Source organism: Garra rufa, chromosome 18 (assembly GCF_049309525.1).
Source record: "Garra rufa chromosome 18, GarRuf1.0, whole genome shotgun sequence".
In the NCBI taxonomy this organism is placed as follows: Eukaryota; Metazoa; Chordata; class Actinopteri; order Cypriniformes; family Cyprinidae; genus Garra; species Garra rufa.
In genome coordinates this window covers 5,064,965-5,078,918 of record NC_133378.1, presented here as the reverse complement: position 1 = coordinate 5,078,918, position 13,954 = coordinate 5,064,965, and the positions used below count along the sequence as shown (strand labels likewise).

The 13,954-nt window shown below is 38.6% G+C and overlaps 1 protein-coding gene across 1 annotated transcript; it reads right to left on the bottom strand.

Annotated features, from left to right (window-relative positions):
- Positions 1–5,164: 5,164 nt before the first annotated feature.
- krt8 (keratin 8) lies at positions 5,165–9,707 on the bottom strand. The gene is made up of 9 exons (XM_073823488.1): positions 9,117–9,707; positions 7,931–8,139; positions 7,304–7,364; positions 7,121–7,216; positions 6,854–7,018; positions 6,624–6,749; positions 6,283–6,503; positions 6,142–6,185; positions 5,165–6,051 (listed from the first exon to the last, which is right to left on the bottom strand). The coding sequence occupies exons 1-9, from the start codon at positions 9,690–9,692 to the stop codon at positions 5,732–5,734; spliced, it is 1,818 nt and encodes a 605-aa protein (XP_073679589.1). The 5' UTR covers positions 9,693–9,707; the 3' UTR covers positions 5,165–5,731.
- Between the last annotated feature and the right edge of the window lie 4,247 nt (positions 9,708–13,954).

Genomic DNA, 13,954 nt, shown 5'->3' with positions numbered 1-13,954 from the left:
GTTTGTAGTTTTTCTTAACACTTTTTATGCGTGTTTGTAGTTCTAATCGAATCCTCATTTACCGCGCAATGTGTTGTGGGCAATATTAGCCGTTAGAGTGCGCACTGATCCGCACTTCGAATTCTGAAGTTAAGTAGTAGACCATCCGGTAAACTTTGGAATACTTTTTTTAAACATACTACGATTTAGGACATACTAATTCTATTTTCGAATACTATTTAGGACGGATAGTATGCAAATTTGGGAGGCTAAATCGCTATCTTGTTCCGTCCAAAGTGACTTGAAAGCACCGAATATCTTAATACTTGTCAGTCCGAGGTGGACTTGAACGCAGGTGTATTGAGGCAAGTTGGAGCTAAACTCTGCAGGACACCAGCCCTTCAGGATGAGTTTGACTCTAGTAAGTCTGCGTGGCTACACATATGTTCCCGTCCTCACCGTCATAGCACTAAAATACTAATAAAACTTCATTTTAGAAAAATACTTTGCATTACAAATCTTTATATTATTTGGCTTTCTATTAATGCAATAGAATGAATCACAGTGGTCTGCAGTCTCCCATTGGCTTAGTACGTTATTGTCAGTTTAGTGTTAAGTAATTTACACAAAACAAAAGATAACATCTAACGTATGGTTTTTAATGTCCAAAAACATTATTTTTGTCTTACATTTAATGAAGCTCAGTACTGACTCTTTTTTTTTTTTGTGAATTGCAATGTCGCGAAGGATACATCAGCTTCAGCTAAATGAAGGACGCCAAACGCAAACACAAAACACCTTCCAAGGATCTTTCCAATTAAGATGGCCTTTAGCGACATTTGATGACATGGGATCCGAGATATGTAGAAGCACCCCATATCTCATATGAATTCATTTGTGCCAATGAGAACAACTCAATTCATTTGTAGCCTGGTTAACTGATTCACATATTGATCAATAATACAAAATACACAAGTATGTGATTATAATTAATAATTCACATGGGTAGTTGAAAAAATATTTTGGGTGAGCTGTTTAACCCTATGCTCGGTTCGGGGGTCTCTGAGACCCCAGTTATAAAACATAATTAAATTAAATTTTGTGACATGCATTCATTTTCTGTCTGGTGTTAAGGTTACAGTTGAGTCAAAACTATTCTACTGAATCCCAAGGAAGTGTATGCTCACAAAAATACTTTTATTTGGATCTAAAAGACAAAGAAAACAAGATCCAAATACTCTGGGAAGACACACACACACACACACACACACACACACACACACACACACACACACACACACACATGTTTGTTTTTGTGAAATGTGGGGACATTCCATAGGCGTAATGGTTTTTATACTGTACAAACCGTACTTTCTATCACCCTACACCTTCCCTACACCTAAACCTAGCCCTCACAGGAGATTGTGCATATCTTTACATTCTCAAAAAAACGTATTCTGTATGATTTATAAGCCTTTTGAAAAGTGGGGACATGGGCAATGTCCTCATAAGTCACCCTCTCCTTGTAATACCTATGTCATACCCATGTTATTACACACATTTGTGTCCTGATATGTCACAAAAACATGCCCACACATGCACACACGCACGCACACACACACATTTACTTAGCTGTCGAAATGGTAACATTGGATTTCTTTTCAGCTAGACGTCTATTGTTTTATATACAGATAATTATACATGGGTCAAAGACTTTAAAATGTCCACTTCAAAAGAAATGTACAAAAGTGATTTTATGTCCGTAGAAAGTACATTAAATGTAAGTAAAGTGTCTACTTTTAATGTTTAAAAAAAGTTTTTGGAGAATAAAATGTCAAAATTTGAAATAATGTTACATTGTCATTCAGTGTAACACCATTTTTATGTAAAAATTCAAACAACATGCTTATTCTGACTTGTGCATAATAAAATATATAAAAGGATAAGGGAGCATATTAGGCTCAATCCCAATTCTACCCCTTACCCCTACACTTAACCCTACCCCTCCGTTTGGCGCGTTCACGTGAAGGGGTAGGGGTGTCTCATTTCTCTTTTGGTTGGAGGGGTAGGGGTAAGGGGAAGGGCCAGATAGCCCTCCAAACGAAGATTTTTCAGGACCTCACTTCAAACGAAGGGCTAAGAGAAATTTCCAACATGGCTGCTCACTCGAGCAAGCAGACTCGTAAATATAAGTAATTTTTGCCTTTAATAAGGATTTTCATGACAATGTTTCATTGTATATTACCTTCAAGCTTGTGTTTGTGTTTATGGTGTTGTTTTGTAAATAAACGTTTGCAAAAAAATCGCTAAAGTTTGCTAGCAGATAGCACTGATTGCACGATATTACAAAATATATTTTTATGTCATATACACTTGACTGCATGTTAGAAACATGAAAGACCAGTGGCACGGCAATTTGCAACGGTGGTGTACGCAGGTAAACGGTGTATACACACTTCCACTTTTTAAATCCCCTCTGATGCGCATTATTCAGTGTCCTGCATTCGCCAAAATCATGGCAGTCCACCTCATCCAGTCATGTGAATAAATGTAAATATTCGCTCAAAACACCCAATAAATGCAGTGATGATGCAGTCAGGACCGTGGAGCCGGCTTGCTTTGAAATGTATTTAATGATTGCGCCTAATGCACCTGCGCCCGCTCACCGCACCAGTAATTTAAATCAGTACATAATAATAAAAACGATACCTTACAAATAAAAAGAAGCTGATTTTTACGATCAGAAATTTCTTAAACCAGTGAACCCCTGTAAACATTTTAGTCCAAGGATCCAGAAAACGAATGCGTTCAAATAGAAAGTTCAAAACGAAATTCACAAATGAAGCATATATACTTCTCCAGGCACCACTACACTGATTAGCAATTTGCCGCGCATGTGATAATGCCTTGTTTGGTTTGCTTACGGCCACATGTGAATGAACGGTGCGTACACCGTACATTTGTACTTTTTGCAACATGACAACATTTTGACATCTTGGAATGAGTGATAAACATCGGCGCATGTCCTCTGACGTAACATTAGGAACTAGCGACAACCTATGATGACGTATCACAGTGTTGTAGTGGTGTCCCATTTCTTAGGGGAAATATTTTAGCCCTTCCCCTTTACACTTTGTTTCAAGGGACAAGGGGAAGGGGTGAGGAGTAGGCGAAGGGGTAGAAAATAGAATTGGGATTGGGCCTTAATATCTTGTGGCCATAATATCATGTTCCCACGAGTTTATATGTCGTGGCCACGACAAACTTAAGTGAACCGAAGGTGTCCCCTCCCGGTCACCGTACATAGACCTATAACAACTGCAAACTCTTAGAATATAGGTGCTTTTCATCCTTTTAACCACCAGATGTCCACAAAGGTTTGAGTAATGAACTCAACTGCCATTCATTATGTAAGGATGAGTGAATGAATGAGCCACATGAGACGCAATAGAGTCGACAACAGTTGATTCCTTTACCAGAGTCAACCCCTACAGGCTTTTCAGAGTAAAGGAATCAACTCTTTTGGAGTCGACTCCCAATCACTTGTCATCATATAGTGTGATGATACCAGAAGGATATTAGAAAGAGAAATTGTCTTTATCATTTGGGGTCCTCTACAGAGAACTTAGAATAAAATATGAATAAAATATCATTTTTCTAAAATGCTAATTTTCAATTTTTTTCTAATGATCTAAACAATGTAATGGTATGAAAAAATACTAAATTCACAAATCTTTTTTTTCTGGGTCTCAGGAGGTTAAAAACTGATAAATTTTATCTTAATTATGAACACAATGGTTTGTAGTGCAAACAGTTTTACCATTTTTCTGCACTTCGTTATACTTCTCGCTATTTCTAATGACATCTTATGAACCGAAAGTCTAACACATTACCAGAAAACAGCGTACTTCCACATTAAAAAATAAGGTTGATAGCCCTAATTATAAATTTGTTTTTGTAGTTAATATTTTATCAAAACAGATTTCTCAGAGCAATGCATGAATGCTATTGTTTGTTTAGATTTTTTTCCCCCAGTGGCAACCAATTTGGTATTAATCACCACTGTTATCAATGAAAATACAAATAAAATTTAAAAACAAACAAAATACAAATAGACCACAAAACCAAATAAGGGTCAATTTTTTAAAATTGATATTCATACTTCATCTAAAGCTAAATAAATAAGCTTACAATTAATGTATGGTTTGTTAGGATAGGATAATATTTGGCTGAGATACAACTATTTGAAAATCTAGAATCTGAGGGTGCAAATAAATTAAAAAATTGAGAAAATCACCTTGTCCAAATGAATTTCTTAGCAATGCATATTACTAAATAAAAATCTGTTTTGATATATTTTTTGATATATTTATGGTAGGAAATTTACAAAATATCTTTTACTTAATGTCCTAATGATTTTTGGCATAAGAAATCGATCATTTTGACCTATACAATGCATTTTTGGCTATTGCTACAAATATACCCATGCTACTTATAACTGGTTTTCTAGGATCACAAATGCTTTCCAAATGAAACAACTGTGTTTACTTAAGCCATATTTATTCAGATGCTCTCTTGCCAAAATGTATCTGTCTGCTTTTATGGAAATCTACTGTAATAGTGAGTCACAATTTGAATCAGACAGCACAGAGTCAAAATATCATGCATGAGTAAGATGTGACATTGGCAACTGCATTAACTGAAAAATGGGTGGCACGAAGTTGTCCAGGGTTTCCCCACCTTTGTTGCCAGTTAGACCACTATGATTTAAATTACTGTGACAAGTAGACTAACTAGCCTTCCAAGAAATAAAATGAATAACACATCTTGTATAAGATGAAAGTAAGAAGTTGTCTATCTGCGGCTCACAAGCACCATGCAGTTCCACCATGAACCTCTAGGGGTCACGAACGCATCGAGAATAGTTTCGGTTTATTTTGAAACAGGAACACGTGTACAACATGTCTCAATCATCAGAAAGACAATGTGAATACTTATATTTACTTAGAATATTACAGCTTGTTAATATCATTTCAGAAATATTTTTGTTTTGATGGTGTAGAGTAATAATGGTGACATCTGTCAGGAAGGATTAACTGAACCATGCTAACCAGCCAAACCAAGCTTGGCTTTAGCTTCCTGTGTGTTTTGTAGACTACTTAGCATAAAAGAAGACATGAAGATGTGAAGTTTTAAGTAAACACTTTATTTTTGGTAGCAAAAACAGCACCTCAGAAAACAGGATACAATGGGCAACTTCTTATTTGCCAGAGTACAATGAAATGACAGTCTCTACTAAATAGGCAAACCACATGGATCTACCACTAACATGCTAGTAATTTAGCACAAATGCAAACATATCCCTTCATAGTTAATGTAGAAATCATTTTCTTAGCATGTTGAGCAAATTAGCCAAATGACTAGCTTATGTTAGTGGCACATCGAGGATAGTCCAGCCTACACACGTGGCCATGTTGTGCAAGGTAAGATCTGAAGACAGTATTGTTGTGCAGTGGCCTGAGGGCGTGAGTTTTTAGTGATGTGGTTTAAGGCACGACAAGAGCAGTGAGAGCATTTGGTCCTTCTGGAATTCTTTGGTCAGAGTGAATGGTTTATTGCTTTACAACCTGGTTTATGACTGCATTCCGGTTGAGTGCCTTGGGCTGGCTGCAGTCATAACGGTTGAGAGGGAAGGTCAGGAATGTATAAGAGGCATGAAGTTTAGAGGGCAGAATTGGGAAAGGGGGCTCGCTCAATCTTGGACGACCTCAGAGGACTCAGACACAACTCTGCCGTCCTTGGTCTCAATCATCTTGATCACAACGCTCTTCTTGGTCTGAGTGACGGTGTCACCGTAGCCGCTGCCAGAGCTGTAGCCACCTCCAGAGCTGTAGCCGGCACCAGAGCTGTAGCCACCGCCAGAGCCGTAGCCGGCACCAGAGCTGTAGCCACCGCCAGAGCCGTAGCCGGCACCAGAGCTGTAGCCACCGCCAGAGCCGTAGCCGCTGGAATAACTAGAGTAGTTGCTGTAGCCACTGCCTGCACTTTCCATGGGGAAACCACCATAGCTCGCTATCAGGACAGAAAGGTAAAGAACTTAGATCTTCTGCATTTCATATAGTTAGAAGAAGTGTCATGTGAAGAAGGAAGAGTCCAACTTACTGCTCTGTTTTGAGATATTGATGGACTTGATTCCAGTTGCCAGTCTGTTGAAAAAGAGAACAAGAAGTAATGAGACTCCTGCACAGAACTTCATCTCAAAAGGTCTAGGTCTCACAGCAAGCATGTGTTTCATTGACTCACCTGTCTTCCTCTCCTTCCAGGAGCTTCCTGTATGTGGCGATTTCAATGTCCAAGGCGAGTTTGACATTCATCAGGTCCTGATATTCTCTAATCTGGCGGGCCATGTCCTGCTTGGCTCTCTGCAGGGCATCTTCAAGGTCCTTAATGCGGGCCTTGGCGTCTCTGACGGCCAGCTCTCCACGTTCCTCTGCTTCTGCGATCTGGTTCTCCAGATTGGCACGCTATTGAAATGAGAAACACTTGTGCTTAGTATCACTCCTAATGTCTGTAACCTTACAAAACTTAATATTTGAAACTTAATATTCAAATATTATAATTGTTTTGTTTGTGCAGTTACATACCTGTCCTTTCACGGCATCGATCTCAGACTGCAGTCTTTGGATCATACGGTTAAGATCAGCGATCTCTGTCTTTGTTGATCTTAGGTCATCACCATATTTGGTTGCAGATGTCTGCATCTCCTCGAACTGTGAAACAGAACATACGTTGTCTAAGATTTAATATCTTATGTACCTCAATAAGTTGTTTTGAACAATGTTACAATTTGGATGATATTTAGAAGATAACACACCTTGGACTTGTACCACATCTCAGCCTCCGCCCTGCTACGGTTAGCAATGTCTTCATACTGAGCGCGGACCTCAGCGACAATGGAGTCCATGTCGAGATTCCTGCTGTTGTCCATCTCCACAACGACTGAGGTGTCTTTGATCTGAGACTGGAGCTCACGGATCTCCTACAAGTTCGCAACAAGAGAGAACAATGTTATCAAAATGCATTTTGTCGTAAGTAAGTGAACAAATTTTTTTTTTGGTGGGAATCTCTAGCTATAATTTACCTCCTCGAAGATCTGCCTGAGGAAGTTGATCTCATCAGTGAGGCTTTCCAGTTTGGCCTCCAGCTCAACCTTATTCATGTAGGCCTCATCAACATCCTACAAAAAGCAATCATAATTTAGTCATCATTTAAGATTAAAGTAAGCGTTTATGAGTAATTACATTGTTATAGACAATCTACGAACCTTCTTGATGAGCACAAACTCGTTCTCACACTCTGTGCGTTTGTTGATTTCATCTTCATACCTGAGGAGAAGTGAAGAAAATTACATTTGAGTTTTTGTTTTAAGTACACTAGGGGGCAGCAGTGCTCCATCTTTGTAATAAGAAACGCTTATCAGGTTTTTCTGGATTCACTTCGGTGTCTCCCATGTGTCTTAACATTAATCGGCCCATCAGATTTGTCTAGAGATCTATGAAAGGTGCTGTGAGGATGTTTGTTCAATAGCTGTAATCTATCTCATGCCTACGCCCATTTTAATTAGGAAACAGACATGTTTTTTCAGTGGGATGTTATGTATAAATGCGTATAATGTGATTCAAATCTCAAAAATGTTAGACAATGGGAAGGGAGTGACTAGAGCAGCCATGCAGTTTCTGTATCAGTTACATAATTCATGTTGGATAATGAAGTGGATTTACTCCCATCAGGCCTTTAAAACATGTTTTTCCTCAGTTTGAATTTATAGAGCCTGGGAACACTTAAGTGCACCACAAAAGCCTCCTTTGACAATACTTGGCCTCTGTCCATCCCCCAGGCGGAAAGTCCAGCCAAATTAAAATGAGGCTTTTGTGAAAGCCATTGTACGTACTTGTTTTTGAAGTCCTCGACAAGGCCTTGCATGTTGTGCAGGTCAGCCTCCAGCTTCATTTTGTCATTGCCAAGGCTGTCGAGCTGTCTGCGCAGGTTGGTGATGTAGGCCTCGAACATGGCGTCGATGTTGGAACGTGTGGCTGTCTGGTTCTGGAGGAGGCCCCATTTTGTCTCCAGCATCTTGTTTTGCTGCTCCAGGAAACGTACCTACATTGGCAAGACGAGAATAGAGGTTTTGTCTCAATCAAGGCACAAATGAAAACCATACTTGGCAGTAAGCGCAGCTTCAGAGAGAAACGCCCCCAGACCGATGCTGCACAGTCATTTTGGAATCACGGTTCTGCGCCAGCTCACAGAAGTGAGACCATATGCCAACATATTGCTTGTGGTTCAGTGGTCTTCACAATGAAAGTACTGTTTTCCTTAAATAATGAGAGATGCACATGTTTTCTACTTCTTTTCTGAAAATGGGACTATCTACAAAGGGGTGGCAGGAAGAAACTATATCTGCTGGAGTCTCTTGAAAGAGTGTGTAAATGGTGGGCGGTGAGCAAATAATTCAGTGATAAGGCTTTAACAGCTCAAGGTGAACATTGCACACACAATTAGGTTACTGAGCTACTTGACTAATCAGTTACTAATCAGCTTTCTCATTCAAAACATTGTTTTAATCAAATAATGTCATGCAAAGCATACTATAGTTAAGAGGAATGGCACAGAGGCTTAAAAGTTTGTCTGAATATTTCCTCCTCTTCTTGGCTTGAACGCTGTTATGTAACCCATCCAGTGCTATCCAGAACATGACCCCAGTTCTTCAAATTAAATATTAACTATCTAGGTATGTGACTGTCTTTTCTTCTACTATAGACCACTTTTGGTTGGAAATGCAATGATTATAGTTTGTAATAGGTTTCATGTCCTGCAGGACCTTTTTTGGGTGTGGACTCTCCACAAGGGCTTCAGAAGAGCCTCAGGGCATCCCATTCAAATGAAAAGCCATCACGCTCTGACCATGTACACACCCTTTTCTCTACTTTCCATAAGTGTGGTTTCTTTCTCTTTGATGAGAATTTATCTGATCCCACATATCTTTTATATGCCACTCTAGAGATGTTCTAAGCAGAAACTTTAGACAAAACACACTTTGATTGAAAAAACGGCAAAGAAAGAAACTTTCAACCCACCTTATCAATGAAAGAAGCGAAACGGTTGTTGAGGGTCTTGATTTGCTCTTTCTCCTGGGTGCGGACAATTTGGATGTTGGGGTCGATCTCCAGGTTCAGAGGTGCCAGGAGGCTCTTGTTGACGGTGACTGCTTGAATGGGTGCTATGCCACCGCCACCCATGCCCATGCCCATGCCCATTGATGTGCCAAGACCGTAGGCTGATGAGCTGCTGATGAAGCCACCACCTCCCATTCCAGATCCCATGCCACGGTTGGCACCTCCATAGGAGCTGCGCACACTGTAGCTCTGTCGGGTGGCACTGGGGCCGGAGTAGGACATACTGCTGAAACTGCGTGGGACAGATCCAGAGGAAGAGGACTTCACGGTGTAGGTGGTTTTCTTGCCGAAAGACATCCTTGCTGATGTGTTTTCTGTCTTGTGCTGGTAGAGAATGACCTGGAGCAAGGGGGAGCGAGAGCAGCAGATATGAGCCTTGTCTGCTGTGCTGGAGAAACTCGAGCAGATAGAGAACAGCAGACTCTGCCTCCTACTATATGTGCTGCCGAGTGGGAGGAGCCAAAAGCAGGCTCTCATTGGCCGGTGCTTAGGTGTAGAAAGTGGGTGTGGTTGAAATTCAACACTCGTATCCCTACATTCCTTCAACAAGAAAGTCTAACCAGAACATAGATGTTTTTGTAATTCAAAATGACTTGAACTTATAATTAAGTTTATAATTAAGGGAATTATAATGGTTTAAGCAATAAAATTGCTTCTACATTTTCAATGTTCCTTTGGAACCTAATTCTGGTTAAAATATATTAGTTGTTCTGTGAAAAAAATAAGGATTAATTTAATAAAAACCCAAAAACACAGTGTGGACATGTTAATAATATTAAACAGTAGTAATGAAGTACTCTAATGCAGCACCAGAATCTACAAGCCAATGAGTCACATTGAAATAGCTTGCAACTATGGATTTGCCTATACAAATAAGACATCTGGAAGGCTTTAAATTTCAGTTTAACCCTGTGACAGCTGACATGCTTTATCTCGTAGCACTGGAAGTTGCACAAAGTGTAGCATGTGACATCCAGCTGTGCTGAAGCATTACATCCAGCACCCAAGACAACTGTGATCTTGAAGTACCTTCATAAAGTTAAACTAAACATGGTGAAAATTAAGAATGTTACATACTGTAATACTTCACAAATCATAACTTGACAGACAGGACTATAGGCAAACCTAGTTGAAACTGTCCCACACCAACAGTTTCTCAGTTTAACGCAGGCAATACTCAACAGGTTTTAAAATTTATCCCCCAAGGTCCTGAAGGCCTCTGGATTCCAGAGAGCTCCTAAAGCTAATCAGGTTTATGGTCTTCCTGGGTTTATGGTTAAATACCCAGAGGCCTGTATTTTAAAAAATGGCTTAAAGATGATGAAGACTCTTTATTAGGCTTGAGTTTTGAGACTATGAGTTTTGAGGAAGCCATAAAGATAAGGTTGGGCCTTCGCCAGTTTTAATTATGTGACTTTTTTCTCTCACATCTTCGGTAAAACTTTACTCAGACTATAGACATTCTACTAACAGTAAGTAACTTTGCAACTGCATGTCAACTAGCAGTCATTAGAGTATTAGTAGACTGTCTGCTTAATGTCTTTATTTGGATGGGTCCACAACATACAACATACTGACTATAAGTAACTTTGCAAGTATATGTTGACTTCTACTAACCCTAAACCTAACCTAACAGTCTATCTGTTAATAGACATGTATTTGAAAATGAATGAGAATTAGTTGACATGTAGTTGCAAAGTTATGTATAGTTAGTAAAATGTCTAAAGTGGACTATCAAAATAAAATGTAATCCTTTTTTCTCTCATGTTTTCTTTTGATTTTAATTTTAGCTATTGAATATTCAAGATGTTTCAGGTGACCACACCAATGCATTGGAATTCTTGTTAATTCTTTAGGCATTACAGTATCTGCTCAAACAAAGCTAGATCTGCCATGACCTGTTCCTCCAGCACAGTCCTTTCCATTGACCACTCTAATTTCATCACCAGGTGTTTCAATGGTTGGGTCATCAGGCGTGGCAAGTGTTGCATTTAAAAGGCCTCATTATTCAAATCAATAATGTTAATTAAGTCAGAGTACAACTCAAGCTTCTGAGCAGCTTCTGCTAAAATGACCTAATGTGGTGCACGTGACATGCTTTCTCTCTGAGTGATACATTTTGGTGCCTCAAACAATGACTGTTGACTTTTCATCACTGTATCATGTAGAAACTGATTTAATCACTGATCTTAAGATCCTCTCTGCTTTCATCTCCTAAACTGGTTTTCAGTCACGGAGTTGTTATATCTTTAGGCACTAGTCTTTCCTAAGTTTACAGAATCCCGGCTATTGTTTTTGAGAGGAACCAGGGAAAACCTGACCAGGCTCACTTTTTCCATGCAGATATAATATGGCTTTATTTTTCAGACATGCCCTTCACTATCCAAACTGCCTGAAAACAGCAATCTTATTGTGACTTTACAAAGGGAACAAAACAATATACACTGTAGATACATAAATAAATAAAGTCTATTATCTCTTATACTACGGGCCATTGAATTCTCGAATCTGATTGGCTGACAAACATTCAAGTTTATTTTATTTAGTAAAGTTAAGTTGAATTATATATTTTAGTATACTTGATGTAGTATGTATACAAATATCAGTGTAGTAGTAGTATACTTGTAAGTGTACTATTTCAATACTCCTTGGGACTAAATTGGCCCACTTTTTAGTATATAAAAGTATACTTTAACATATACTTTAAGTATAACAGTAGTAACCTTTGAGTACACAACTAGTTTACATCGGTGTTTTTAGCTTGTACTGCAACTACACTAAAAGTGAACTTATAGGTATACTGACGGTTTTCTAATTAAATACTTGTAGCATTTTTAGTACACTCTGAAGTATAGTCTCAGTAAACTAATAGTTCAGTACTGCATGCATACTTGTAAGTTTTATTTAAGTGAACTTTACATCATACTTTAAGTATACTACTAAGACCCTATTTATATTAATTTGTATAATTTGTTATATGGATATCTGAACAAAACATCAAAAGAAAGAACAGGGTATCTGCTTGTAACCAAAAACATTTTATTCTTTTTTTAAACACTTGAATGTGGGTAAGTTTCATAAATAAAAAATAAAGAAATAAACAGCATTTTTAACAAAAAGCTGAAAAAAAGACTATGAATGGGATTCCGAATGATATAATCAAAACGTCGATCACGAGTCGATCAACACCCCAAAGCTTGACAGTCATTATTACCTCTTCATTGGACGACATTTTGATGCTGTTTTATGTCTGACGATTGTGTTATATTATATGTGGAAGCATCTGCTGTTTCAGTTTCTTCTTCACTTGTGTTTGTTCTCATGTGTTTTACACACAAGTATAGCTCAAATATATTTAGACTTTTTCTAAGAATAAGTCAAATATACCTAAATGTCATTTTAAGTATATTTCAGAGAGGTACATAAAGCCCATTTCTGAGAAGTACATAAAAAGTAGACTAAAAGTATTAGTATTCTATTTTAGTTTAAAAGAAGTATACTAATAGCACACTCGAATAAACAATTTTTTTGTAAGGCTCTCTCTCTCTTTTTCCGTCTGTCTGACTGTCGAAAAACTTAATTGTTCACTGTATTAGTCTGCTATCAATGGCTCAAGCGTTGTTACTAGGTCTAAAATGGCGTTTTGGAATTAGAAATGGAGGTGTTGGATGAGCTGCATAAGAAAAATAATCCTACTCACAATAGCGTTTTAATGACAAAAACCAGACAAATGTCTTGAAATATATCATCTGATTGATGTCTTGAGGTGTGGTAAACACACTGAATACTTAGAAAATAATGCACACCCAAGGTGGAGATGCGGCCACAACGCGAAGCAGAGCAATTATTCCTCACATAAATATTGAAACAATAAAATTTATTAATTTTATTACATAAAAAATAACTAAATTTGTCAGTGGGGTAGGAAAAAGTCTTATTTAGTTAGTAAGCTAAACAAGTCTTAATATTCTACAGCAAGTGTATCCATTTTTAAATGCGTGCATCTGATATTTTACAGAAAACATGATAAAATGCTAAGAACATAATACGTAATATGAACACAAATCGAATTTCTAGGTTGTTTGTAGCTATTTGTACCAGCTTTTCAAAATGGCCTACTGAAGTTTCTTAAAGGTTGTATCAGCGATTTCTAGCCTGAAACATAAAGTGTCAAATTCAGCTGACCTTTCATCACGATCCGCTCGCTGCCTGCCCCATAAATTGTCTGTGAAAAAACCGCGTCTCTCGGTCAGCCTAGGGTCCGAGATATGCCAAAAAAACAATCGGCACTACCAACCTTTCCACAGATAAACAAACAGTGTTCCAACCAATCAGCGTCAGGGGTTTGGTGTTGTGGACTTTCGCTCCGCCTCCCTCACATCCCAGCACCAGTACGAAAGTCCACAACACCAAACCCCTGACGCTGATTGGTTGGAACACTGTTTGTTTATCTGTGGAATAGTTGATAGCGCCGATTGTTTTTTTGGCATATCTCGGACCCTAGGCTGACCAGAGAGACGCGGTTTTTTCACAGACAATTTATGGGGCAGGCAGCGAGCGGATCGTGAAGAAAGGTCAGCTGAAATTGACACTTTATGTTTTAGGCTAGAAATCGCTGATACAACCTTTAAGGAGAGCCCTGCAGGAAGCATTCATGCCACTGAAACTAAGATATTTTTGAAGACAGTGTGCCTATGACTCACACTCTCTACCCAGAAGGTGAAAATGCGCCTCAGAAT